The 27,551-nt window shown below is 43.2% G+C and overlaps 1 protein-coding gene across 1 annotated transcript in view; it reads left to right on the forward strand.

The window, feature by feature from the left end:
* Positions 1 to 1,411: 1,411 nt before the first annotated feature.
* Positions 1,412 to 27,551, forward strand: part of LOC121582571 (transmembrane protein 132D-like) — a gene marked incomplete at its 5' end in the record, with an annotated part of 96,601 nt that continues 70,461 nt past the window's right edge. The window contains one exon of the mRNA XM_041898460.2: positions 1,412 to 1,557. Within this exon, the coding sequence (XP_041754394.2) occupies positions 1,412 to 1,557 (146 nt within the window). The remainder of the gene's footprint in view (positions 1,558 to 27,551) is intronic.

Here is a 27,551-nt window from a genome sequence, read left to right on the forward strand (position 1 = left end):
GCTCAGGTAGTGCAGCTCATCCAGGATGGCACATCAATGCGAGCTGTGGCAAGAAGGTTTGCTGTGTCTGTCAGCGTAGTGTCCAGAGCATGGAGGCGCTACCAGGAGACAGACCAGTACATCAGGAGACGTGGAGGAGGCCGTAGGAGGGCAACAACCCAGCAGCAGGACCGCTACCTCCGCCTTTGTGCAAGGAGGAGCAGGAGGAGCACTGCCAGAGCCCTGCAAAATGACCTCCAGCAGGCCACAAATGTGCATGTGTCTGCTCAAACGGTCAGAAACAGACTCCAAGAGGGTGGTATGAGGGGGCCCGACGTCCACAGGTGGGGGTTGTGCTTACAGCCCAACACCGTGCAGGACGTTTGGCATTTGCCAGAGAACACCAAGATTGGCAAATTACGCCACTGGCGCCCTGTGCTCTTCACAGATTAAAGCAGGTTCACACTGAGCACATGTGACAGACGTGACAGAGTCTGGAGACGCCGTGGAGAACGTTCTGCTGCCTGCAACATCCTCCAGCATGACCGGTTTGGCGGTGGGTCAGTCATGGTGTGCGGTGGCATTTCTTTGGGGGGCCGCACAGCCCTCCATGTGCTCGCCAGAGGTAGCCTGACTGCCATTAGGTACCGAGATGAGATCCTCAGACCCCTTGTGAGACCATATGCTGGTGCGGTTGGCCCTGGGTTCCTCCTAATGCAAGACAATGCTAGACCTCATGTGGCTGGAGTGTGTCAGTAGTTCCTGCAAGAGGAAGGCATTGATGCTATTGACTGGCCCGCCCATTCCCCAGACCTGAATCCAATTGAGCACATCTGGGACATCATGTCTCGCTCCATCCACCAACGCCACGCCACGTTGCACCACAGACTGTCCAGGAATTGGCGGATGCTTTAGTCCAGGTCTGGGAGGAGATCCCTCAGGAGACCATCCGCCACCTCATCAGGAGCATGCCCAGGCGTTGTAGGGAGGTCATACAGGCACGTGGAGGCCACACACACTACTGAGCCTCATTTAGACTTGTTTTAAGGACATTACATCAAAGTTGGATCAGCCTGTAGTGTGGTTTTCCACTTAAATTTTGAGGGTGACTCCAAATCCAGACCTCCATGGGTTGATACATTTGATTTCTATTGATAATTATTGTGTGAAGAAAAAAGTATTTAATAAGATTATTTCATTCATTCAGATCTAGGATGTGTTGTTTAAGTGTTCCCTTTATTGTTTTGAGCAGTGTATATACAATACAGTGCATACACATAGCCTAGTATGCTAGACCAGTGACATCACATTAAAGCCATGGCACCCTTTTTCCTATATAGTGCACTACTTTTGACCAGGGCCATTTAGGATGCAGACATAGTAATCAGTCCTATTTAATGTTGTTGTCTGACATCTGACCTCTCTCTCCTCCAGGGTGAAGTCGAAGGATGGCGTGGCGTTCCTGGGGGCGCGGGCCAGTAACCCAGTCCTATGGACAGTGAGTCAGGACGTGAGGAGTGAGGGACACAGGGTCATCACCCTCCACTGTCACCGCAAGGAGAACACCTTCGGTCAGAGGTCAGTGGCACCTAGTTCTTGTTAATTAGGATTCAACACACTGTAATAGCAGATTTGATGGATCATGGTTAGGGCCAGGAGTTTTTCCTGGTCAGGCCAAGTGGTCAGGGAAAATGGGTCCTAATGATGTATTATGGGCTAAAGCAACTGTCATGGTGTGCTGCTTACTGTTGTTAGAGCCCCCCACAACCCCCTCCCAAAGGGACCATCATTAATGATAACGATTTCACTACTGAGCCACTGAACTTCTGAGCTAAACATTAGTGCATTTGGCTCCCATTGGACTCAGTTTCCATTTATACAGTGGGGAAGGTTGTCTAACTTATTTTTTAGCTTTGGGGAGGGTTGTGTGATTTTTTATTGGGCACATGGCATTTTCCCATTTTACAGGTTTTACTATATAATTTCTTCCATATAGCCAAATGTCCTCATCTGCTTGCATGCACCTCCTCTATTAAGGTGTTTTTGTACTTCCTTTATGCACTACGCTTTTCTGCACGCATACTCAATATCCTGTTTATAAACACAAGGTTGCTACAGTTGTTGTTATTTGTGTTGTTAATCATTATGTTTGAGTAAATTATATGAGGGGGGAGGGTGTGCAATTTTGTTTACAGTACAAGGAGAGGGTCATGTGGAAATATTTTAAATGTTGGAGAGGTGTGTGCATTTTATATGACACCTAGAGTATGACCAAATGTTGAACTGTCCCTTATCTGTCTCATATTTCCAGCCCTCTCCCCTGCAGTGTGTTTGGGATTACTGGTCAGCCTAGTGCTGTGATGATTGACAGCCATATTCCGTGCTCCTTGGCATACTCTCTGTCCCTATGGTCTACCCCCTGGTGGCATTTACATAATTTACATTTATCTCATGAATACGTATTACTATTAGTCAGTCCCCAGTTAGTGGCTAAAAACAACGGCAAAACTTTCCAATGTTAATTAAGTGGAGATTATTTGTAATTTTTTCTCTCAAACATTAATTAGAGAAATCTGTGTGAGAATCATCCTCAGCGGTGACATGTGTCAGTTTAGAGATAAGGAAGTAGGGAGCCGGCTGGCATTTATTGGGATGACTCGTACTGGAGGCACCTCTGCAGAGTGGTCACTAGCTGGCACATCCACAAAGTCATAAAATCTGATGTTAAACCTAACCCTTAAAGGCGCATTATGAATAAATCGCTCCACCATTTCCTGGTTGCTAAAATTGTAATTTCAGTTTATGTGACAAAACCGCTGTGAAATATATTTTCAATAACCAAATAAATTGTATTTTCAACTGTTTGAAGCTGGTGTACAAAACCAAAAGTAAAAGACACAAAAATGAAACAAAAGAACGGGAAGCATTTAAATAGCACATATAGAACAGATATACCGCTTCTTAGACTTCCTTCCAACGAGAATGACAGATCTATAATGCTCATTTCTATGTGAATTTGGTCGGGTCACCCAAAAAGTTACATACAGTGAGGGAAAAAAGTATTTGATCCCCTGCTGATTTTGTAAGTTTGCCCACTGACAAAGACATGATCAGTCTATAATTTTAATGGTAGGTTTATTTGATCAGTGAGAGACAGAATAACAACAACAAAAATCCAGAAAACACATGTCAAAAATGTTATGAATTGATTTGCATTTTAATGAGGGAAATAAGTATTTGACCCCTCTGCAAAACATGACTTAGTACTTGGTGGCAAAACCCTTGTTGGCAATCACAGAGGTCAGACGTTTCTTGTAGTTGGCCACCAGGTTTGCACACATCTCAGGAGGGATTTTGTCCCACTCCTCTTTGCAGATCTTCTCCAAGTCATTAAGGTTTTGAGGCTGACATTTGGCAACTCGAACCTTCAGCTCCCATTTTCTATGGGATTAAGGTCTGGAGACTGGCTAGGCCACTCCAGGACCTTAATGTGCTTCTTCTTGAGCCACTCCTTTGTTGCCTTGGCCGTGTGTTTTGGGTCATTGTCATGCTGGAATACCCACCCACGACCCATTTTCAATGCCCTGGCTGAGGGAAGGAGGTTCTCACACAAGATTTGACGGTACATGGCCCCGTCCATCGTCCCTTTGATGTGGTGAAGTTGTCCTGTCCCCTTAGCAGAAAAACACCCCCAAAGCATAATGTTTCCACCTCCATGTTTGACGGTGGGGATGGTGCTCTTGGGGTCATGGGCAGCATTCCTCCTCCTCCAAACACGGCGAGTTGAGTTGATGCCAAAGAGCTCGATTTTGGTCTCATCTGACCACAACACTTTCACCCAGTTCTCCTCTGAATCATTCAAATGGTCATTGGTAAACTGTATATGTGCTTTCTTGAGCAGGGGGACCTTGCGGGCGCTGCAGGATTTCAGTCCTTCACGGCGTAGTGTGTTACCAATTGTTTTCTTGGTGAGTATGGTCCCAGCTGCCTTGAGATCATTGACTAGATCCTCCCGTGTAGTTCTGGGCTGATTCTTCACTGTTCTCATGATCATTGCAACTCCACGAGGTGAGATCTTGCATGGAGCCCCAGGCCGAGGGAGATTGATAGTTATTTTGTGTTTCTTCCATTTGCGAATAATCGCACCAACTGTTGTCACCTTCTCACCAAGCTGCTTGGCGATGGTCTTATAGCCCATTCCAGCCTTGTGTAGGTCTACAATCTTGTCCCTGACATCCTTGGAGAGCTCTTTGGTCTTGGCCATGGTTGCGAGTTAGGAATCTGATTGATTGATTGCTTCTGTGGACAGGTGTCTTTTATACAGGTAACAAGCTGAGATTAGGAGCACTCCCTTTAAGAGTGTGCTCCTAATCTCAGCTCGTTACATGTATAAAAGACACCTGTGAGCCAGAAATCTTTCTGATTGAGAGGAGGTCAAATACTTATTTCCCTCATTAAAATGCAAATAAATTTATAAAATTTTTGACGTGTTTTTCTCAATTTTTTTGTTGTTATTCTGTCTCTCACTGTTAAAATAACCCTACCATTAAAATTATAGACTGATAATTTATTTGTCAGTGGGCAAACGTACAAAATCAGCAGGGGATCAAATACTTTTTTCCCTCACTGTATTGCAGCTTTAACCCTAACCTTAACCACACAGCTAACCCTAATGACTAACCCTAGCCTTAAATGAAGATCAAAAAGCCTATTTTTGTTTTCATTAAGTTTTACGATATAGCCAATTTTGACTTTGCAGCTGTTAAACATCAACCTGAAAGTAACGAGGGAGTTGGGGAAGCCTTCCGGACGGAGATGTCTACAATTCATTGTGGTGAGGCTTTCTTGTGCTCGAGGAGAGGAAACATTAACATAAACAAATCTTGCCTCCTTGCCTGTGGACCTCTTCACAAATTATATTCAAGTACTGCACTGTTATTAGATTGTTTTTTCCCTCTCCTCCTTGAAATTCAGGTTGTGCAGGGAGATGTCTAAAGAAGATATATATTTGTTGTGTTTACTGTGTTTTCGTAGTTACATTTCCTGTCGAGCAACATAAGTGATTCAGTTTGCTGCCAATTACTCTCAAGTTACAGTCGAATGAGTAAGGAAATGTTTAGACCTAAAGCACATCTCTCTTAGACTTTGTAAAGCTGTTAGGTTTTCCACAGTTCTCCAAGAGAATATTATTGTTTATAACAGCCTACCTGAAACCACACACACAGCTTATACACATTACACAGTAATGTAGTAATACGTGTGCATGTGTCACATGACCCTGCCTCTCAGAGTATATAATGCCACAGAAAGGTCACATTGTGTCCATAAGCCTTTAACATAATCAGCAGTGACATTTATCACAGCACACTACGCTTTATTACAGGCGACAGGTTCAGTCCACATCACTGCATTCTGTATCAGAAAGTATGTTGGCTCTCTTTGAAGTCTCGTAGATCAATGCATTGATCTCTTTTTGTTTATAAAGCTCTTTTAGGGACAGTTTTTCAGTGGTTTACATTCCCTATTTTGCAGGTTTTACTATATAATTTCTTCCATATAGCCACATGTCCTCATCTGCTTGCATGCGCCTCCCCTATCAAGTTGTTTTGGGATACAGTCAACTCTATCTTGCCCTCTATCCATAGTGACAATGGTGGTAGGTGGATTGTTTGTCCAGATCTGTAATAGGTTAACTAGCAATCATACCACACATAAAATAACCTGTACCAATTTTCTATATAACTCCACAAGAACATAAAGGAATAGCTGATAGGCAACAGAGAGGCTAGGTGTGTCATTGCACATGAAAGAGTCAAGACATGAGACACGCAGCTCAAAAAGCTCCCCTATTGATCTTGTTTAGGCCATACAAAATGTTTTTACTATATAACGGGTGCCCCTTTTCACATTTCTCAAAATAGTAAAAAAAAAAAATCATTTTATTCTTATGAAACAATTATTTTTTAACTATTTGCCATTGTAGTAGTTGGGGTTCGGTTAAATCACGGTGAATCGAATCATGAGAATCAAAATGATAATTTTTGAATCACAAACAGTAAAAGGAAAGAATGTAGCTGTAGCCTTCCTTTAGAATTGTGTCGCTGCAAAACTCATTTTGTATATACTTTAAGTTGATTTGGACATTCAATGTATGGGATATTGCAACTCAATAGATGCTAATAGTCAGCCTGAAGTTAACACTTCTAAAGGTAATATATGTAGTCTAATACTTATTTTCCACCATAATTTGCAAATAAATTCATAAAAAATCCCACAATGTGATTTTCAGGATTTTTTTTCTCAATTTGTCTGTCATAGTTGACGTGTACCTATGATGAAAATTACAGGCCTCTCTCATCTTTTTAAGTGGGAGAACTTGCACAATTGGTGCAAGTTGTATAGCATATACAATCAGATTGTATAGCATAAAAATGTTGAAAATCTGATTTCCCTCTAGCTGATCATTGTCTGCAGCCGGCTCTGATCATAGTGTAATGACACAGGCAGGGAGAGTGAGTTCGTCCGTGGTTGTCGCCGAACCCTCACACTTCTGGCCCATAGCCCTGTGTGGCATCTACTGTGCCCCAAAACCATGCTGAAGTGGTCAAGTCGATATCCACGTTTATAAATGCAGGGTTGCTATAGTTATTGTTGTTTGCGGTGGTAATCATAATTTTAGAGTTACTTTTATGAGGGGGAGGGTGTGCAATTATTTTTTACAGTACAAGGGGAGGGTCATGTGAAAATATTTGTAACTTTGGGAGGGTGGTTAATTTTTTGTAATGGGGTCAGCGGGAGTAAGGTTGTGCCAACGTGTGCCTGTGTGTGTGTGTGTGTGTGTGTGTGTGTGTGAGAGAGAGAGAGAGAGAGAGCGAGAGAGAGGGACAAAGAGAGATGAGATAAAATAGGCCTAATGCACATTTCAGGACCGTGGACAGCGTACTGAACGTATACTGCTTTTTTTATACTGATGGAAGTGTGACTGTATAAAACATCACTTACTTATCGGGACTGGATAGTGTCATGAGAAAACTCCTCCATCCTCAGTTTGTCTGTTCATCCTGAGCTGAAGCATAATGGACATGTTTATGGATCGAAAAACATCGACATATGACAGACACATAATGAAAGAGATCATAAAATGAAACCATGTCAGGAGGCAGATGAAAAGAAGACACCAATGTACGTGCTGTAGAGATCTCCCCCAGGAACTATCAAAGTCACCATGTCATCTCTATCCCTGTTAGCAGGGATTTGTGTCACGGAGGTCCCAAGACTGAGGAGAAAAAGTACCCGAATATTCCATTCTACTGTATATTGCCTTTTTGCTCAGTTTCTCTATGGGGTCCCCAAAACGCTCCATCCCCCTCTTGTTTTGTTGCTATATCTACCTGTCTCTCTCTACCCCTCTCTCCTTCTTCGTAGAAGTCTCTCTCACCCCACACCTTCTTCCTTGTCTTTCTCCATTTTCTATTTCTCTCTCCATTTGTCTTTCTCTCCTGCTGTATCTCATTCTTCTCCGTGGTGTTTTTTCATATTACTCTCAAACTGTGTGTGAAATGAAAGGAGAAAGCTACTGTGCCTCCATGCAATCCTCCACCAATCAAAGGCCTCCCTCTGTACACCACACATCACACCCCATACCCTCATCACAAATGAATGCACATATACTGAGTGTACAAACATTAGGAACACCTGCTCTTTCCATGACATAGACTGACCAGGTGAATCCAGGTGAAAGCTATGATCCCTTATTGATGTCACTTGTTAAATCCACTTCAATCAGTGTAGATGAAGGGGAGGAGACAGGTTAAATAAGTATTTTTTTTTAGACATGGATTGTGTATTTGTGCCATTCAGAGGGTGAATGGGAAAGACAAAATATTTAAGTGCCTTTGAAGGGGTATGGTAGTAGGTGCCAGGTAAACCGGTTTGAGTGTGTCAAGAACTGCAATGCTGCTGGGGTTTTCACACTCAACACTTTCTCGTGTGTATCAAGAATGGTCCACCACCCAAAGGGCATCCAGCCAACTTGACACAGCTGTGGGAAGCATTGGAGTCGAAATGGGCCAGCATGTCACGATCGCTTACAGACGGGACGGACCAAGGCGCAGCGTGATATGCATACATGTTTATTAACTAATAAAAATAATGACAAAACAATAAACAAACGATACGTGAAGTCCAAGGCAGCGCAACACAACATACCTTAACACGGAACAAGATCCCACAACTAACTAGTGCCAAAAGGCTGCCTAAGTATGGTCCCCAATCAGAGACAACGAGCGACAGCTGCCTCTGATTGGGAACCACACCGGCCAACATAGAAATAGACATACTAGAACATCAACCTAGAAATATACAACATAGAACATACACACCCTGACTCAACATATACGAGTCCCTTGAGTCAGGGCGTGACACAGCATCCCTGTGGAACGCTTTCGACACCTTGTAGAGTCTATGCCCTGATGAATTGTTGCTGTTCTGAGGGCAAAAGGGGGTGCAACTCAATGTTAGGAAGGTGTTCCTAATGGTTTGAACACTCAGTGTAGATATGTTATAGAGTATATAGACCTACTGATGTACAGCTACCTTCTCGTACTAAAATGGCATAATTTGCGGATGATTTGATTAGCATAACCAGTTGATTCTTAGAAGGGAAATACATGTAAGTGTAAGAATGTCAAAGGGATGTTGACAGGATGTGCAAATTATTCGTATATCTGTGATTGGTTGAGCTGAGTGCAATCGTCAGAGATGTCCTTATTGTTTAATAAACATGGGTTTCCCCTCTTGTTATAGAACCCACACAGCCCCACAGTCAGACTCTCTATTCAACAGTGTGATATGCATTACATCGAACACCACAGGCATTATACTGTTATATATACTAAACAAAAATATAAACGCAACATGTAAAGTATTGGTCCCATGTTTCATGAGCTGAAATAAAAGATTCCAGAAATGTTCCATATGTACAAAAAGCTTATTTCTCTCCAATTTTGTCCCCAAATTTGTTTACATCCCTGTTAGTGAGCATTTCTCCTTTGCCAAGATAATCCATCCACCAGACAGGTGTAGCATATCAAGAAGCTGATTAAACAGCATGATCATTACACAGGTGCACCTTGTGCTGGGGACAATTAAAGGCCACTCTAAAATGTGCAGTTTTGTGACACAACCCAATGTCATAGATGTCTCAAGTTTAGAGGGAGCGTGCAATTGGCATACTGACTGCAGGAATATCCACCAGAGCTGTTGCCAGAGAATTGAATGTTCATTTCTCTACCATAAGCCAATGTCGTTTTAGAGAATTTGGCAGTGCATCCAACCTACCTCACAACCACAGACCACATGTAACCACGCCAGCCCAGGACCTCCACATCCGGCTTCTTCACTTGCAGGATCGTCTTAGACCAGCCACCCGTACAGCTGATGAAACTGTGGGTTTGCACAACTGAAGAATTTCTGCACAAACTGTCAGAAACGGTCTCAGGAAAGCTCATCTGCATGCTCGTCATCCTCACCAGTATCTTGACCTCACTGCAGTTCGGTGTCGTAACCGACTTTAGTGGGCAAATGCTCACCTTCGATGGCCACTGGCACACTAGAGAAGTGTGCTCTTCACTGTTGAATCACGGTTTCAACTGTACCCAGCAGATGGCAGAAAGCATGTATGGCATTGTGTGGGTCAGCTCTTTGCTGACGTTAAAGTTTTCAACAGAATGCCCCATGGTGGCGGTGGGGTTATGGTATGAGCAGGCATGAGCTACGGACAATGAACACAATTGCATTTTATCGATGGCAATTTGAATGCACAGAGATACCGTGATGAGAATCTGAGGCACATTGTCGTGCCATTCATCCGCCGCCATCACCTCATGTTTCATCATGATAATGCACGGCCCCATGTTGCAAGGATCTGTGCACAATTCCTGGAAGCTGAAAATGTCCCAGTTCTTCCATGGCCTGCATACTCACCAGACATGTCACCCATTGAGCAGGTTTGGGATGCTCTGGATCGACGTGTACGACTGCGTGTCACGCTGCATGAGGCAAATGGTGGTCAGATACTGACTGGTTTTCTGAACCACGCCCCTACCTTTTTTTTAAGGTACTCTATCTGTGTCCAACAGATGAATTTCTGTATTCCCAGTCATGTGAAATCCATCGATTAGGGCCTAATGATTTTATTTAAATTGACTGATTTCCTAATATGAACTGTAACTCAGTAAAATCTTTGAAATTGTTGCATGTTGCGTTTATATTTTTTTCAGTGTACATAGACATATTCACTTTATTGATTCTTCGTGTTGTGAGAGGGCTCGTTGTGAGATCCTCACAGTACTCTGTGAACTGTGTCTAATCCTGGATTCAATGGGTCTGCCTAATCTCTCAGCTGGCTCGGATGGTTCGTAAAGCCCCAGCAGAGTCTCACCTTAACACCATGTATGATACACTACTCTCACTTCCTTGTTATTTTTCTTCTCCTCATTGACGCTCAGTAAGAGGGATTAGATTGAGCTGTCTTGTCTTTTCTGTTGTCGTTGTTCTGTTCTCCGTACCTTTAATGTCAGCTTTATTTTTGGACATGATTTTGTCTCATCTAAAGACAGGTTTGACTTCTATCCTACTGTTTTCTTTTATTTTTCTCTCTTTGTCTTTCTTTCTCTCCCAATGCCACTCTTTTTTCCTTCCCTTGTCACTTTCGGAATTTCTGTCTCTCTCTCCCACAGTCAATCCATCTCCGAATGTTTCATTACCTTGTGGGACTAGAGGAAATGTGCCATGTAATCACCTGTGCCTACCCCATTTCTTATATTTCTCATAGAGCCCTATACTCTCTTAAAGAAACAGAGCACATCTCACCAATCCTTTATCCCTATGTGTACATATCTTACATTTTCTGTGAGTTCCGTATATGGTCTCTTAAAGAAATAGAGCACACCATTGCAGTCTTTTAAGCCTATTTATAGTGTCAGGTTTGGATAGACTACCAGACCCTTTTCAGGTATAGCCACACTCTGTAGTTAGAAGTGGAACTATTCTACAGGGGAAAACCCTTAGAATACCTTATGAGTTTGTAGCCTAGTGAATGATGAACTCACTCACCCACACACAACCCCACATATCAGAAGTATATTTGATAGACGGAATGTTTCCATCTTAAATCCTGTGGGAATCCTGTACTGTCTATAGAAAACTGAGAGAGCCCAATCCTAAAGAGCATTCTCAGTCTCTGTCATTCTCAATCAAGTACTAGCATTAACGACAGCTATTTGCTCTGCTTTTTTACATGCACCGTCACAAACAACATTAGCAGCACTCCAATTACTTTTATTTCCACCTCCTTACTCTAAGTATCCCCTCCCCCCACACCATCCCTGTTGATGTAGTCCATTAAACTGGGCTGTCTGGACAGAGTTAATGAGGCTGCTGACCCCTGGGTGACCACGCGCTGACCTGCACTCTTACCTCTGCTTCTCCACCTCATTAATCTGCCAAGGATGCGAGACCCACCTCCACATCCCCCCCACCCATCCAACAGGTTTCCCTCCAACCACCCACTTCCCCACCGGGAACCATGTTTTCCACCCCTTCCCGTCCCCGGTCTGTGTCCAAAATGGCACCATATTCCCTATATAGTGCACTACTTTTGACCAGGGCCCATAGGGGCTGGAGTTTTAAAACCAAATAATAATTAAAAAATGCTTCACTATCCAGATACATATGGAGGGTAGAGTAGGAAATAGGGTGCCATTTGGGACACTTTCCGAGGTCGCCAGTCCAAATAGCTATTAGAGTGCATGCCCTTTCTACATGCAGATATAGGGGAGAGATACAAGTCAAGGCTGTGTGTAGGAGGAGATGCTATCCATGTAGATTATCTACAGATGTAGGATCTTAATTTGATCACACTGTTGCAGGACAGCCTTCCTGCAATGCAGGAAATGTAAAACTTGCAGTGTACAGTGAGGGAAAAATGTATTTGATCCCCTGCTGATTTTGTATGTTTGCCCACTGACAAAGAAATGATCAATCTATAATTTTAATGGTAGGTTTATTTGAACAGTGAGAGACAGAATAACAACAAAAAAATCAAAAATGTCAAAAATGTTATAAATTGATTTGAATTTTAATGAGGGAAATAAGTATTTGACCCCTCTGCAAAACATGACTTAGTACTTGGTGGCAAAACCCTTGTTGGCTAGCACAGAGCTCAGACGTTTCTTGTAGTTGGCCACCAGGTTTGCACACATCTCAGGAGGGATTTTGTCCCACTCCTCTTTGCAGATCTTCTCCAAGTCATTAAGGTTTCGAGGCTGACGTTTGGCAACGCAAACCTTCAGCTCCCTCCACAGATTTTCTATGGGATTAAGGTCTGGAGACTGGCTAGGCCACTCCAGGACCTTAATGTGCTTCTTCTTGAGCGACTCCTTTGTTGCCTTGGCCGTGTGTTTTGGTTCATTGTCATGCTGGAATACCCATCCACAACCCATTTTCAATGCCCTGGCTGAGGCAAGGAGGTTCTCACCCAAGATTTGACGGTACATGGCCCCGTCTATCGTCCCTTTGATGCGGTGAAGTTGTCCTGTCCCCTTACCAGAAAAATACCCCCAAAGCATAATGTTTCCACCTCCATGTTTGACGGTGGGGATGGTGTTCTTGGGGTCATAGGCAGCATTCCTCCTCCTCCAAACACGGCGAGTTGAGTTGATGCCAAAGAGCTTGATTTTGGTCTCATCTGACCACAACACTTTCACCCAGTTCTCCTCTGAATCATTCAGATGTTCATTGGCAAACTTCGGACGGGCCTGTATATGTGCTTTCTTGAGCAGGGGGACCTTGCAGGCGCTGCAGGATTTCAGTCCTTCACAGCGTAGTGTGTTGCCAATTGTTTTCTTGGTGACTATGGTCCCAGCTGCCTTGAGATCATTGACTAGATCCTCCCGTGTAGTTCTGGGCTGATACCTCACCGTTCTCATGATCATTGCAACTCCACGAGGTGAGATCTTGCATGGAGCCCCAGGCCGAGGGAGATTGAAAGTTATTTTGTGTTTCTTCCATTTGCGAATAATCGCACCAACTGTTGTCACCTTCTCACCAAGCTGCTTGGCGATGGTCTTGTAGCCCATTCCAGCCTTGTGTAGGTCTACAATCTTGTCCCTGACATCCTTGGAGAGCTCTTTGGTCTTGGCCATGGTGGAGAGTTTGGAATCTGATTGATTGATTGCTTCTGTGGACAGGTGTCTTTTATACAGGTAACAAGCTGAGATTAGGAGCACTCCCTTTAAGAGTGTGCTCCTAATCTCAGCTCGTTACCTGTATAAAAGACACCTGGGAGGCAGAAATCTTTCTGATTGAGAGGGGGTCAAATACTTATTTCCCTCATTAAAATGCAAATCAATTTATAACATTTTTTACATGCGTTTTTCTGGATTTTGTTGTTGTTATTCTGTCTGTCACTGTTCAAATAACCCTACCATTAAAATTATAGACTGATCATTTCTTTGTCAGTGGGCAAACGTACAAAATCAGCAGGGGATCAAATTTTTTTTTTCCCTCACTGTATTTAAGGTTTAAAAAGGCTTCTGAAATTTGTAATATCCACTTTGAAATGTCAAAATTGATTTTCCCTTACGAAATATTTATCAAACCCTACAAAAATGTCCCTGAATTGTAATTGTAGAAAGCCAGTATTCAGGCTAGAATGGAAGGCGTCCGGTGTATAGGAGAAAAAAGATCTGTAACAAAAGGTACTCAAACTCAAAACCATGAATAGGAATAACCCAAGGAGGCGGAGATGCAAAAATAATATACTTAATTGAATCCATGCTCAAAAGAATACAAAAAGTGAAAGTGCAAGGTACTATAAAAAATTTAACAAAAATGGAGCATACGTTTCAGCCTTATGCCTTCATCAGTGCTGTACAGACAAATTAAGAAGACATGTACTTAAGGAGACACACCTGCTGTGCATAACAGGTGCAACAGGTGCAAGCTGATAGTTGATTAGATACTGGCAAATAAGGAGAGAGAAAAAAACTGTCAATGGCACGGAATTTATGATCAGTCACAGCATGATTAGCCTCATGAAAATGTCTAGCACCTGGTGATTTCAGGTAATTTCTTCTGATGGCACTGCGATGCTCGTTGATGCGTAACCATAGTTGTCTGAACGCAATGCCAGTGTATTGTAAGCCACATGGACAAGACAGTAGATAGACATTGCTAGATCCACAGGTAATGAATCGATTGATAGTGTATTCCTTATTTGTGACGAAAGATCTGAAGGTGTTGCACTTTTTCATACCCGTACAGGTCGCACAATTGCGGCAGAGTAAGAAACCATGGGCATCATCCAGATGTTCCTTAGGAGATTTCGATGCGTCATAAGTGTCTGCGCTCACCAGCATGTCCCTGAGGCTGCGGGTCCTGGAGTGAGTGAACAGGGGAAGATTATGAAAGGCATCAGATCCCACAGTTTGCAATACATGCCAGTGTTGTTTAATAATGTTTTTGTCAGAGCTGTAAGGAGTGTATTCGGTACAGGACACCACAGAAAAGTATTCATTTTTTTGTTGCGCTTGCCTTGTAATGCGTAACATCCGTCCATAGCCCGGACTTTATCGGAAGTCCAAACTTTATGTGGAGTAACCTCTGTGAAGGAAATTCGATTCAATGATAAAATCCTAATTTCGAGTACAGATGCGTCTGATGCGTAATAATTGGCTGTATGGCAAGCACCTCTTCAAAGAGTCGGGGTGGTAGCTTGATGCATGCAGAAGGCTGTTTTTGTTTGTTCTTTTGACATAGAGGGTAGTGTAGAACAAATTGTTTAAAAAAAATCACGTGTCTAGAAAATGTATCTTGGCAGGGTCACATTCCAAACTGATTTGGAGTCAACTAAGCCATTGTCATACTGATGGAGTCCAGTTCCATTTTGGTGCCTTTCCAAGTCATCAATATAGCATTTGTAGACCACAGTATTATCAGAAAAATGATTATTAGAATGGATATATTTATCTTCAATGAAGCCCATAAAAAGGTTGACATTATCAGAGGTGAAGGTAGTGCCCATTGAGGTGCCTCGGGATTTTAGATAATAACAAAAATTGTTCTTAGTCAGTACCAACTCAGCCAGGATTAGAGTCAGCTATAGATTCTAAAGCGTAATGTAAAGCCTGCAGTCCAATGTTGATGTACAACAGTGGAGGCTCCTCAAAGGAGGAAGGGGAGGACCATCCTCCTCAGTGAATTTCATAAAAATAGTTAAACATTAAGAAAGTGATACTTTTCAGATAAAACTATACTACATATATTCACGTCACCAAATAATTTATTTAAACACACTGTTTTGCAATGAAGGTCTTTAGAACCCTCAGCAGCACGCTGTAGGTGTGCACCATGGTGTAGCTCGAGGACAGCTAGCTTCTGTCCTCCTCTGGGTACATTGACTTCAATACAAAACCTAGGAGGCTCATGGTTCTCACCCCATTCCATAGACTTACAAAGTAATTATGACAACTTCTGGAGGACGTCCTCCAACCTATCAGAGCTCTTGCAGCATGAACTGATATGTTGTCAACCCAATCAAAAGAACAGAGAATGAATCTAGTACTGAAAGCATAAGCTACAGCTAGCTAGCACTAGAGTGCATAAAATGTGGTGAGTAGTTGACTCATAGAGAGAGAGAGATTTGGTTGTATATATATACAGTGGGAAAAAAAACTACTTAGTCAGCCATCAATTGTGCAAGTTCTCCCACTTAAAAAGATGAGAGAGGCCTGTAATTTTCATCATAGGTACACGTCAACTATGACAGACAAATTGAGAAAAGAAAATCCAGAAAATCACATTGTAGGATTTTTAATGAATTTATTTGCAAATTATGGTGGAAAATAAGTCTTTGGTCACCTACAAACAAGCAAGATTTCTGGCTCTCACAGACCTGTAACTTCTTCTTTAAGAGGCTCCTCTGTCCTCCTCTCGTATCTAGGTTTAAGTTATCAGTATAAAAGACACCTGTCCACAACCTCAAACAGTCACACTCCAAACTCCACTATGGCCAAGACCAAAGAGCTGTCAAAGGACACCAGAAACAAAATTGTAGACCTGCACCAGGCTGGGAAGACTGAATCAGCAATAGGTAAGCAGCTTGGTTTGAAGAAATCAACTGTGGGAGCAATTATTAGGAAATGGAAGACATACAAGACCACTGATAATCTCCCCTCGATCTGGGGCTCCACGCAAGATCTCACCCCGTGGGGTCAAAATGATCACAAGAACGGTGAGCAAAAATCCCAGAACCACACGGGTGGACCTAGTAAATGACCTGCAGAGAGCTGGGACCAAAGTAACAAAGCCTACCATCAGTAACACACTACGCCGCCAGGGACTCAAATCCTGCAGTGCCAGACGTGTCCCCCTGCTTAAGCCAGTACATGTCCAGGCCCGTCTGAAGTTTGCTAGAGTGCATTTGGATGATCCAGAAGAGGATTGGGAGAATGTCATATGGTCAGATGAAACCAAAATATAACTTTTTGGTAAAAACTCAACTCGTCGTGTTTGGAGGACAAAGAATGCTGAGTTACATCCAAAGAACACCATACCTACTGTGAAGCATGGGGGTGGAAACATCATGCTTTGGGGCTGTTTTTCTGCAAAGGGACCAGGACGACTGATCCGTGTAAAGGAAAGAATGAATGGGGCCATGTATCGTGAGATTTTGAGTGAAAACCTCCTTCAATCAGCAAGGGCATTGAAGATGAAACGTGGCTGGGTCTTTCAGCATGACAATGATCCCAAACACACCGCCCGGGCAATGAAGGAGTGGCTTCGTAAGAAGCATTTCAAGGTCCTGGAGTGGCCTAGCCAGTCTCCAGATCTCAACCCCATTGAAAATCTTTGGAGGGAGTTGAAAGTCTGTGTTGCCCAGCGACAGCCCCAAAACATCACTGCTCTAGAGGAGATCTGCATGGAGGAATGGGCCAAAATACCAGCAACAGTGTGTGAAAACCTTGTGAAGACTTACAGAAAACGTTTGACCTGTGTCATTGCCAACAAAGGGTATATAACAAAGTATTGAGAAACTTTTGTTATTGACCAAATACTTATTTTCCACCATAATTTGCAAATAAATTCATAGAAAATCCTACAATGTGATTTTCTGGATTTTTTTTTCTCATTTTGTCTGTCATAGTTGACGTGTACCTATGATGAAAATTACAGGCCTCTCTTATCTTTTTAAGTGGGAGAACTTGCACAATTGGTGGCTGACTAAATACTTTTTTCCCCCACTGTATATTTTTACTTTCACTTTCACTTAGCTAGAGAATGTAGCTAGCTAGTTTAGCCGACTCAAACACCCGGATCAAACAGAGAGGAATGCTATGTTAGCTACCTGGCTATGGCTATCCAACACTGGAACTCTTCCAAGGTAAGGTACAGTGGCTTGCGAAAGTATTCACCACCCTTGGCATTTTTACTATTTTGTTGCCTTACAACCTGGAATTTGAATGGATTTTTTGGGAGGGTTTGTATCATTTGATTTACACAACATGCCTACCACTTTGAAGATGCAAAACATGTTTTATTGTGAAACAAACAAGAAATAAGACAAAAAAAACAGAACTTGAGCGTGCATAATTATTCACTATTCAAGTCAATACTTTGCAGAGCCAACTTTTGCAGCAATTACAGCTGCAAGTCTCTTGGGGTATGTATCTATAAGCTTGGCACATCTAGCCACTGGGATTGTTGCCCATTCTTCAGGGCAAAACTGCTCCAGCTCCTTCAAGTTGGATGGGTTTGCTGGTGTACAGCAATATTTAAGTCATACCACAGATTCTCAATTGGATTGAGGTCTGGGCTTTGACTAGGCCATTCCAAGACATTTAAATGTTTCCCCTTAAACCACTCAAGTGTTGTTTTAGCAGTATGCTTAGGGTCATTGTCCTGCTGGAAGGTGAACCTCCGTCCCAGTCTCAAATCTCTGGAAGACTGAAACAGGTTTCCCTCAAGAATTTCCCTGTATTTAGCACCATCCATCATTCCTTCAATTCTGACCAGTTTCCCAGTCCCTGCCGATGAAAAACATCCCCACACCATGATGCTGCCACCACCCTGCTTCACTGTGGGGATGGTGTTCTCGGGGTGATGAGAGGTGTTGGGTGTGCACCAGACATAGCGTTTTCCTTGATGGCCAAAAAGCTCAATTTTAGACTAATCTGATCAGAGTACCTTCTTCCATGTGTTTGGGGAGGCCACTCTTCTGTAAAGCCCAGCTCTGTGGAGTGTACAGCTTAAAGTGGTCCTATACATATTTAACCCCTTTTTGGGTAGGAACAAAACTACCTTCATACTTCCATTTGTTTTTTTAAACCGGTACCGGTTACCTTCAGACAAGTCCCGTGACACTTGTGGGGGTCGTAGAGCAAAACAGAGAACACCATCGTGTTCGTGAGAGTCTCTCCTTTCCATAATAGTTCGTAGGTAAAACAAACATAAATCTCTAGCTTAAGCTGACAAATTTTGATGGGGTTTTTGTTATTATGTTGCTTAGATTGACGCACGAGTGCGTCAATAGACTCTAATGAATCAAGCAGAAACTCTTCATCCTCGTTGAGAGTATCAGCAGATAGATTGACTAGTAGTGGGTCCGGCTCCTGCGCGCATGGCGTTTGTTGTGTCCACATTGCGTCCACAATGGTAATGTTTGGTCAACGAAGTGGAGAGATAAAAAAAAAATCACCTCTGATGCACTAGATTCAGAGGTTTGGATGTCATCTCCAAACGGGACCCGTTAAGATAGGGAGGAGGTTTTGGGTTTGGTGAGCCAGGGTTAGACCTTACCATCTCTGTAGTCGACAGCATCCCTCTTGAATGTTCTCCGTTTTTTCTTGCTGAGTTCTTGTAGGTATTCCTCCATTAGGGACTTCAAATCCTCTTTAAATCTTATTAATGTCAGCTTCGGATATGGAGGATTTCAGTTTCTGTTCTTGTTCATCCATTTCTGTCTGAATACTAATAACTTCCTTCTGTTTGAGGTCAATGATGAGGCCCATTAGGTCCAGAGAAGCCTTCTTAAGGATCTCACACCATTTAGTCCAAAACTCCTGATTGCATCAGCACACTGTGTGCTCTGATGTGATTCATGATCTCCCCCTGTTCACTCACTCCAGGACCCGCAGCCTCAGGGACATACTGGTGTGCGCAGATACTTATGACTCATCGAAATCTCCTAAGAAACATCTGGATGATGCCCGTGGTTTCTTCCCCTGCCACAATTGTGCGGCCTGTACAGGTATTAAAAAGCGCAACACCTTCAGATCTTTCGTCGCAAATAAGGAATACACTATCAATAGATTCATTACCTGTGGATCTAGCAATGTAATCTACTGTCTTGTCCATGTGGCTTGCAATACAATGGCATTACACACAGACAACTACAGTTAGGCATCAATGAGCACCGCAGTGCCATCAGAAGAAATGACCTGAAATCACCAGGTGCTAGACATTGACAATGTTTTCTCTAGCTGCAGATGCAGCAATATGGATGAGTGCCTTCTCCAGTGGATCTTCTACTTAAAAACTCTATACCCCCAAAGGCTTAATGAGGAATTGGACCTTCCATGTTTCTTGATGTTGTCTACACAGACTTGCAGACCCCTGCCCTGCCATGCCCCGCCCCACCCTCTGAGCTTTTTTGCCTACTTGAGTATTCAATTCATATCTATTGCTTCTGAAATTGTCATGTAGCCTAGACCGTTGTCTTTTTTCAATTATATGTGACATTTGAGAATTGTCAATTTTTTGTATGTTCTACATATTCCATTTTAATATGCATTGACTCCCTATTCGCCAGTATCTAATCAACTATCTGCTTGCACCTGTTGCGCCTGTTACACACAGCAGGTGTGTCTCCTTAAGTACGTGTCTTCTTAATTTGTTTGTACAGCACTGATGAAGGCATAAGGCTGAAACGTATGCTCAATTTTTGTTTAATTTTTTATAGTACCTTGCACTTTCACTTTTTGTATTCTTTTGAGCATGGATTAAATTAAGTATATTATTTTTGCATCTCGGCCTCCTTGGGTTATTCCTTTTCATGGTTTTGAGTGCGAGTACCTTTTGAACTCTACATTAATTATAATCCACATAATAATTCACATTTCCTGTTGCTGCAGGATTATTTTCCTGCTGTAGCAAACTGGTTCAAATTAAGATCCTACATCTTTAATGTGATGTCTTAGATATGATATGAGAGAGGGGTGAGGAGGCAGGGGAGATTCTGAGTGGGAGGTGGCAGTATAAATCACAGAGGGAGATTAAATAATTGTATTACATTCCCTTTGGACGGCCATTTTGAGGATTTCCATTAATGATGACAGGTCCCCGTAAATAAATCAGCTTTTTTTTTATTATGATCCCACCGGCTTAGACCCCCTGCATTATGGGGCATTTATGATTTCATAACCACGCGAAGCCCACACAATGTGACCAGGATTCATACGCCACTCACGCAAATTAAATAACGCGTGATCGATGCCCGGGATCCTTCTAACGATCTCAAAGCTCCTCGGCCTGCCTTGCAAATCCCACATAATATCAGTAGGCAGTAAGTAGAGTGTTGCCCATGCATTAGCGCTCACACAGATAAGCATAGGAATGGAAGGATGATAGTTTAAAAGGATTGTGAAATACAGTGTATTCAGAAAGTATTAAGACCCCGTGACTTTTTCCACCTTTTTTTACTTTACAGCCTTATTCTAAAATTGATTTAATAATTTTTTGCATTCATCAATATACACACAATATCCAATAATGACAAAGCAAAAACTGCTTTCTAGATTTTCTTTCAGATTAATAAAAAAAAAACTGGAAATATCACATTTATATAAGTATTCAGACCCTTTACTCAGTACTTTGTTGAAGCACCTTTGCCAGCGATTACAGCCTCGAGTCTTCTTGGACGCTACAAGCTTGGCACACCTGTATTTGGGGAGTTTCTCCCATTCTTCTCTGCAGATCCTCTAAAGCTCTGTCAGGTTGGATGGGGAGCGTCGCTGCACAGCTATTTTCAGGTTTCTCCAGAGATGTTCGATCGAGTTCAAGTCCGGGCTCTGGCTGGGCCACTCAAGGACATTCAGAGACTTGTCTCGAAGCCACTCCTGTGTTGTCTTGGCTGTGTGCTTAGGGTCGTTGTCCTGTTGGAAGGTGAACCTTAGCCCCAGTCTGAGGTCCTGAGCGCTCTGGAGCAGGTTTTCATCAAGGATCTCTCTATACTTTGCTCCATTCATCTTTGCCTCAATTCTGACTAGTTTCCCATTCCATGCCGCAGAAAAACATCCCCACAGCATGATGCGGCCACCCCCATGCTTCACCGTAGTGATGGTGCCAGGTTTCCTCCAGACGTGACGCTTGGCATTCAGGCAAAAGAGTTCAATCATCAGACCAGAGAATCTTGTTTCTCATGGTCTGAGAGGCTTTTGGGTGCCTTTTGGCAAACTCCATGTGGGCTGTCATGTGCCTTTTACTGAGGAGTGGCTTCCGTCTGGCCACTCTACCATAATGGCCTGAGTGCTGCAGAGATGGTTGTCCTTCTGGAAGGTTCTCCCATCTCCACAGACGAACTCTGGAGCTCTGTCAGAGTGACCATTGGGTTCTTGGTCACCTCCCTGACCAAGGCCCTTCTCCCCCGATTGCTCAGTTTGGCTGGGCGGCCAGCTCTAGGAAGAGTCTTGGTGGTTCCAAACTTCTTCCATTTAAGAATGATGGAGGCCTCTGTATTCTTGGGGACCTTCAATGCTCCAGAAATGTTTTGGTACCCTTCCCCAGATCTGTGCCTCGACACAATCCTGTCTCGGAGCTCTATGGACAATTCCTTCGACCTTATATACTGTGGGACCTTATATAGACAGGTGTGTGCCTTTCCAAATCATGTCCAATCAATATAATTTAAAACAGGTGGACTCCAATCAAGTTGTACAAACTTCTCAAGGATGATAAATGGAAACAGGATGCACCTGAGCTCAATTTCGTGTCTCATAGCAAAGTGTCTGAATACTTATTTTTAATACATTTGCAAACATTTCTAAAAATCTGTTTTCTATTTGTCATTATGTGGTATTGTGTGTATATTGATAAGGAAAAAGTTTTATTTAATCAATTTTAGAATAAGGCTGTAACGTAACAAAATGTGGAAAAAGGGAAGGGGTCTGAATACTTTCCGAATGCACTGTATATTCATAAGTTTACTGAACTCTGAGTCATCATTGGAATCTGATTGCATTGTGCGACGTTAGCTCTAATTCACAGCAGTAAATGTGGCTCCAATGGCCTCAACTCACAATTGATTGGCTGTTTTCCTTTGCGGTGTGCCTTGAGCTTGGCGCAGTGGCCTCGGCACTGAACGTCTGAGGTTCTCTTTATAAACTAGAGAGGGCTGGATATCGAACCCCTCCCCCATTCAATCTGCGCTTGTCATTATTCTGTCAATGAGGCTTGCCTTGGATGGCTCTCCAACACAGCGATCACTGCCATATCCACATATTGCTGGGTACTCAGAATGTATGTAAATATCAACACATTCAACCCATCTGCAGTAACTGGGAATGAAAAGAGGAAAACATCCTTTATTGATATTTCCTGTGTAACTTTCTGCCTGTAGCTTTGGCTAATTTGACACAGCACACATCCTAAAATACACACATGGCCTCATATAGAACATATTACTCCACAGCTTCATGTGCCTATTTCTCATGGTAACAAATGCACGTTGGGAATGATGAATGTCTGCTCCTGCTAATCTAATGCACTGGAGATGGGAGGGAGGGTTCCCTTGCCAGGAACACCACATTGACTGTCTACTCTAGGAGAGAGAGAGGGAAAAAAACAGAAGAGAGGAGGAGAAAGCGAAGGGGAGCTGTCACAACGCACTGGAGGAGGATTGCGGCCCTGGGCCGGTATTACCATATCATGAGAACAATCCTTCAAATTGGGTTAAATTGTACATGCCGTTTCAGGGCTATGTATACAGCGGTAATGAGATCATGGAAACGATGGAGAGCAGGATGATGCTTCCAGCGCGTGCTACGGTTTGATTGTGTGTTAGCATGGTACACAGAGAAGAACAGATTCATCCCTATACTCATACACTTGTTCATTCATCCGTCCAGAGCTCGCTGGTGTACACCTCACCGGCTCACCTTTTCATCCACTCCTCCGTTAGCTGGGGGGAAAAACTGCGTCTCGCTCTATGATGTAGTGGGGAAAATAAATAGGTGGGTAAACTCTGATTGCTGGTCGAGATGAAAAAAGAAAAACGCTCCCTATACTTTCAATGCATTTTTCTGCAAAAGGTGGGTAAACTGTTGGGCAAAAAAACATGTGGGTAAACTGAGTTTACTTGTGGACGTCCTGTACTTGTTTTTTTGCCCAACAGTTTGCTTGCTTAGCGAGTACCACTTCCTCCCCATTCGGCCCATACCTGGCGCGAACTCGGGACCTCTGCCTTACTAGCACATGTGATCGCCCTCCTGAAGCATCTTACCAGTCAGAGCAATGCGAAAAGCTAGCTATTTGCTGGTGCAAGTGGGGACACTTCAGGCTGAGGAGTAAGTTTTACACATCCCCATGTGCTACACTTGCGTTTACCCTCCACTACACCACTGGTCTCGCTAGAATATCTGACATTAAAGACATTTCGGCTCGTTCTTCCTATCTCTCGCTAGACGTATACAGCAGTCTTGTATTGTTGATAGCTTGTATTCTTTGTGTAGGCTGTGTACTACCTGTCAAGTCATTGTTATAGTGGTGTACAAACGTACAGACATCCCAGCAGGAATTCTCCAGTGTCCTGGAGAATCTCTCTCTCTCTCTTTCTCTTTCTTTTTTTCTGCCTCTATGTGTGTGTATGCATGTGTGTATGTGCATGTGTCTGTTTATGTGTGTGTTTGTGCAAATTACTATGGAGAGAGAACACTGAGGACGATATTAGGGATACAGTAATGTGAAATCCCAGTACTTCCCTGTTGTACTTCCCTGTTGTACTTCCCAGTACTTCCCTGTTGGTTGGGGGAGAGAGTTGAGTTGTGTGTAAGACCATGTGTGTTGTCCATTTAGATGAAGTTCCTTTAATTAGTCCTCCGATATCACGGACGACTTCCAACAATTTACCAATCAATCTCAGCAAACGGGAGGTGGGGAGGGGGCTCTGGGTAGTGCAAGAGTCACTAAACTCACGCTTTCCTTTTCATCAATTCCTCCCCTCAATCATAGAGAACTCCAAATTGTATTATGTTCCATTAAAAATAAATAAAGAAGCCAGCATCTGAGTATCTGACATGCATGGTAGATGATCCCCTGTTGTGCCGGATGTGGAGTAGAAGAGATGAGCTGTGTTGTGACTGTGACTGTTTTATGGGAGATTCTATTCTCTCAAACTTGAGCCCCAATTTGCATGTAGTGCACGTGTGGGCATTAGCACGCACACCCCGGTGTTCATGAGCGCATGAGCATGTGATTTTGCGTGTTCATTCCCCTGCTTAATTACTCAGAGCCGCTGATTGGGGATTGGAACTCATTGCCGCTCGCGGCACGGAGAACATGAATTAGCGTGCCGGGAGAGGATGCCACCGTCTCTCATCCCCGGCGCTGTCAGAGTGAGGGAGAGAGAATGTGATGGTGAAGGACTGCACTTAGCACTTTAGCATCATCATATAATATATACAGTTGAAGTCGGAAGTGTACATACGCCTTAGCCAAATACGTTTAAACTCAGTTTTTCACAATTCCTGACATTTGATCCTAGTAAAGATTCTCTGTCTTAGGTCAGTTAGGATCACCACTTTATTTTAAGAATGTGAAATGTCAGAATAATAGTAGAGAGAATGATTTATTTCAACTTTTATTATTTTCATCACATTCCCAGTGGGTCATAAGTTTACATACACTCAATTAGTATTTGGTAGCATTGCCTTTAAATTGTTTAACTTGGGTCAAATGTTTCGGGTAGCCTTCCACAAGATTCCCACAATAAGTTGGGTGAATTTTGGCCCATTCCTCCTGACAAAGCTGGTATAACTGAGTCAGGTTTGTAGGCCACCTTGCTCGCACACACTTTTTCAGTTCTGCCCACAAATCTTCTATAGGATTGAGGTCAGGGCATTTCTTTTTTGTGTGTGTCATTTAGCAGACACTCTTATCCAGAGCGACTTACAGTTAGTGAGTGAAAACATTTTTCATACTGGCTCCCCGTGGGAATTGAACCCACAACCCAATCCATGCTCTACCAACAGAGCTACAGGAGGCCTTGACTTTGTTGTCCTTAAGCCATTTTGCCACAACTTTGGAAGTGTGCTTGGGGTCATTGTCCATTTGGAAGGCCTATTTGCGACCAAGCTTTAACTTCCTGATTGATGTCTTGAGATGTTGCTTCAATATATCCACATAACTTTCCTTCCTCATGATGCCATCTAATTTGTGAAGTGCACTAGTCCCTCCTATAGCAAAGCACCCCCACAGCATGATGCTGCCACCCCCGTGCGTCACGGTTGGGATGGTGTTCTTTGGCTTGCAAGCCATCCCTTTTTTCCTCCAAACATAATGATGGTCATTATGGCCAAACAGATCTATTTTTGTTTCATCAGACCAGAGGACATTTCTCCAAAAAGTACGATCGTTGTCCCCATGAACAGTTGCAAACCGTAGTCCGGCTTCTTCCTTGCTGAGCGGCCTTTCAGGTCATGTCAATATATGAGTCGTTTTACTGTGGATATATTACTTAGTCAGGTTTGTAGGCCTCCTTGCTCACACACGCTTTTTCAGTTCTGCCCACACATTTTCTATAAAATTGAGGTCAGGGCATTTATTTTTTATTTTTTTGTCATTTAGCAGACGCTCTTATCCAGAGCGACTTACAGTTAGTGAGTGCATACATTTTTCATACTGGCCCTCCGTGGGAATCGAACCCACAACCCTGCATTGCAAGCGCCATGCTCAACCAACTAAGCTACAGGAGGCCTGATATATATATATATATATACACAGTGCCTTCGGAAAGTATTCAGACCCCTTGACTTTTTCAAAATGTTGTTACGTTACAGCCTTATTCTAAAATTGATTGAATTGTTTTTCCCCCCTCATCAATCTACACACAATACCCATAATGACGAAGTAAAAACAGGTTTTTATACATTTTTGCTAATTTATTACAAAACAAAAAACTGAAATATCACATCTACGTAAGTATTCAGACCCTTTACTCAGTACTTTGTTGAAGCACCTTTGGCAGCGATTACAGCATCGAGTCTTCTTGGGTATGATGCTACAAGCTTGGCACACCTGTATTTGTGGAGTTTCTCCTATTCTTCTCTGCAGATCCTCTCAAGCTCTGTCAGGTTGGATGGGGAGCGTTGCTGCACAGCTATTTTCAGGTCTCTCCAGAGATGTTCGATCAAGTTCAAGTCCGGGCTCTGGCTGGGCCACGCAAGGACATTCAGAGACTTGTCCCGAAGCCACACTTGTGTTGTCTTGGCTGTGTGCTTAGGGTCGTTGTCCTGTTGGAAAGTGAATCATAGCACCAGTCTGAGGTCCTGAGCGCTCTGGAGCAGGTTTTCATCAAGGATCTCTCTGTACTTTGCTCCGTTAACCTTTGCCTCGATCCTAACTAGTCTCCCTGTCCCTGCCGCTGGAAGACATCTCCACAGCATGATGCTACCACCACCATGCTTCACCGTAGTGATGGTGCCAGGTTTACTACAGACATGACTCTTGGCATTCAGGCCAAAGAGTTCAATTTTGGTTTCATCAAACCAGAGAATCTTGTTTCTCATGGTCTGAGAGTCTTAATGTGCCTTTTGGCAAACTCCAAGCGTGCTGTCATGTGCCTTTTACTGAGGAGTGGCTTCCGTCTGGCCACTCTGTCATAAAGGCCTGATTGGTGGAGTGTTGCAGAGATTGTTGGTCTTCTGGAAGTTTCTCCCATCTCCACAGAGGAATTCTTGAGCTCTGTCAGAGTGACCATCGGGTTCTTGGTCACCTCCCTGACCCTTCTCCCCCGATTGCTCAGTTTGGCCGGGCGGCTAGCTCTAGGAAGAGTCTTGGTGGTTCCAAACTTCTTCCATTTAAGAATGATGGAGGCCACTGTGTTCTTGGGGACCTTCAATGCTCCAGACATTTTTTGGTACCCTACCCCAGATCTGTGCCTCGACACAATCCTGTCTCGGAGCTCCTGTCTCTGAGCTCTACGGACTATTCCTTCGACCTCATGGCTTGGTTTTTGCTCTGACATGCACTGTCAACTGTGGGACCTTATATAGACAGATGTGTGCCTTTCCAAATCATGTCCAATCAATTGACTTTACCACAGGTGGACTCCAATCAAGTTGTAGAAGCATCTCAAGGATGTTCAATGGAAACAGGATGCACCTGACCTCAATTTTGGAGTCTCATAGCAAAGGGTCTGGATGCTTGTGTAAATAAGATGTTTCAGTTTTTTGTTTTTAATACATTTGCTAAAAGTTCAAAAAAACTGTTTTCGCTTTGTCATTATGGTGTATTGTGTG

The sequence above is a fragment of the Coregonus clupeaformis genome, chromosome 15, assembly GCF_020615455.1.
Source record: "Coregonus clupeaformis isolate EN_2021a chromosome 15, ASM2061545v1, whole genome shotgun sequence".
In the NCBI taxonomy this organism is placed as follows: Eukaryota; Metazoa; Chordata; class Actinopteri; order Salmoniformes; family Salmonidae; genus Coregonus; species Coregonus clupeaformis.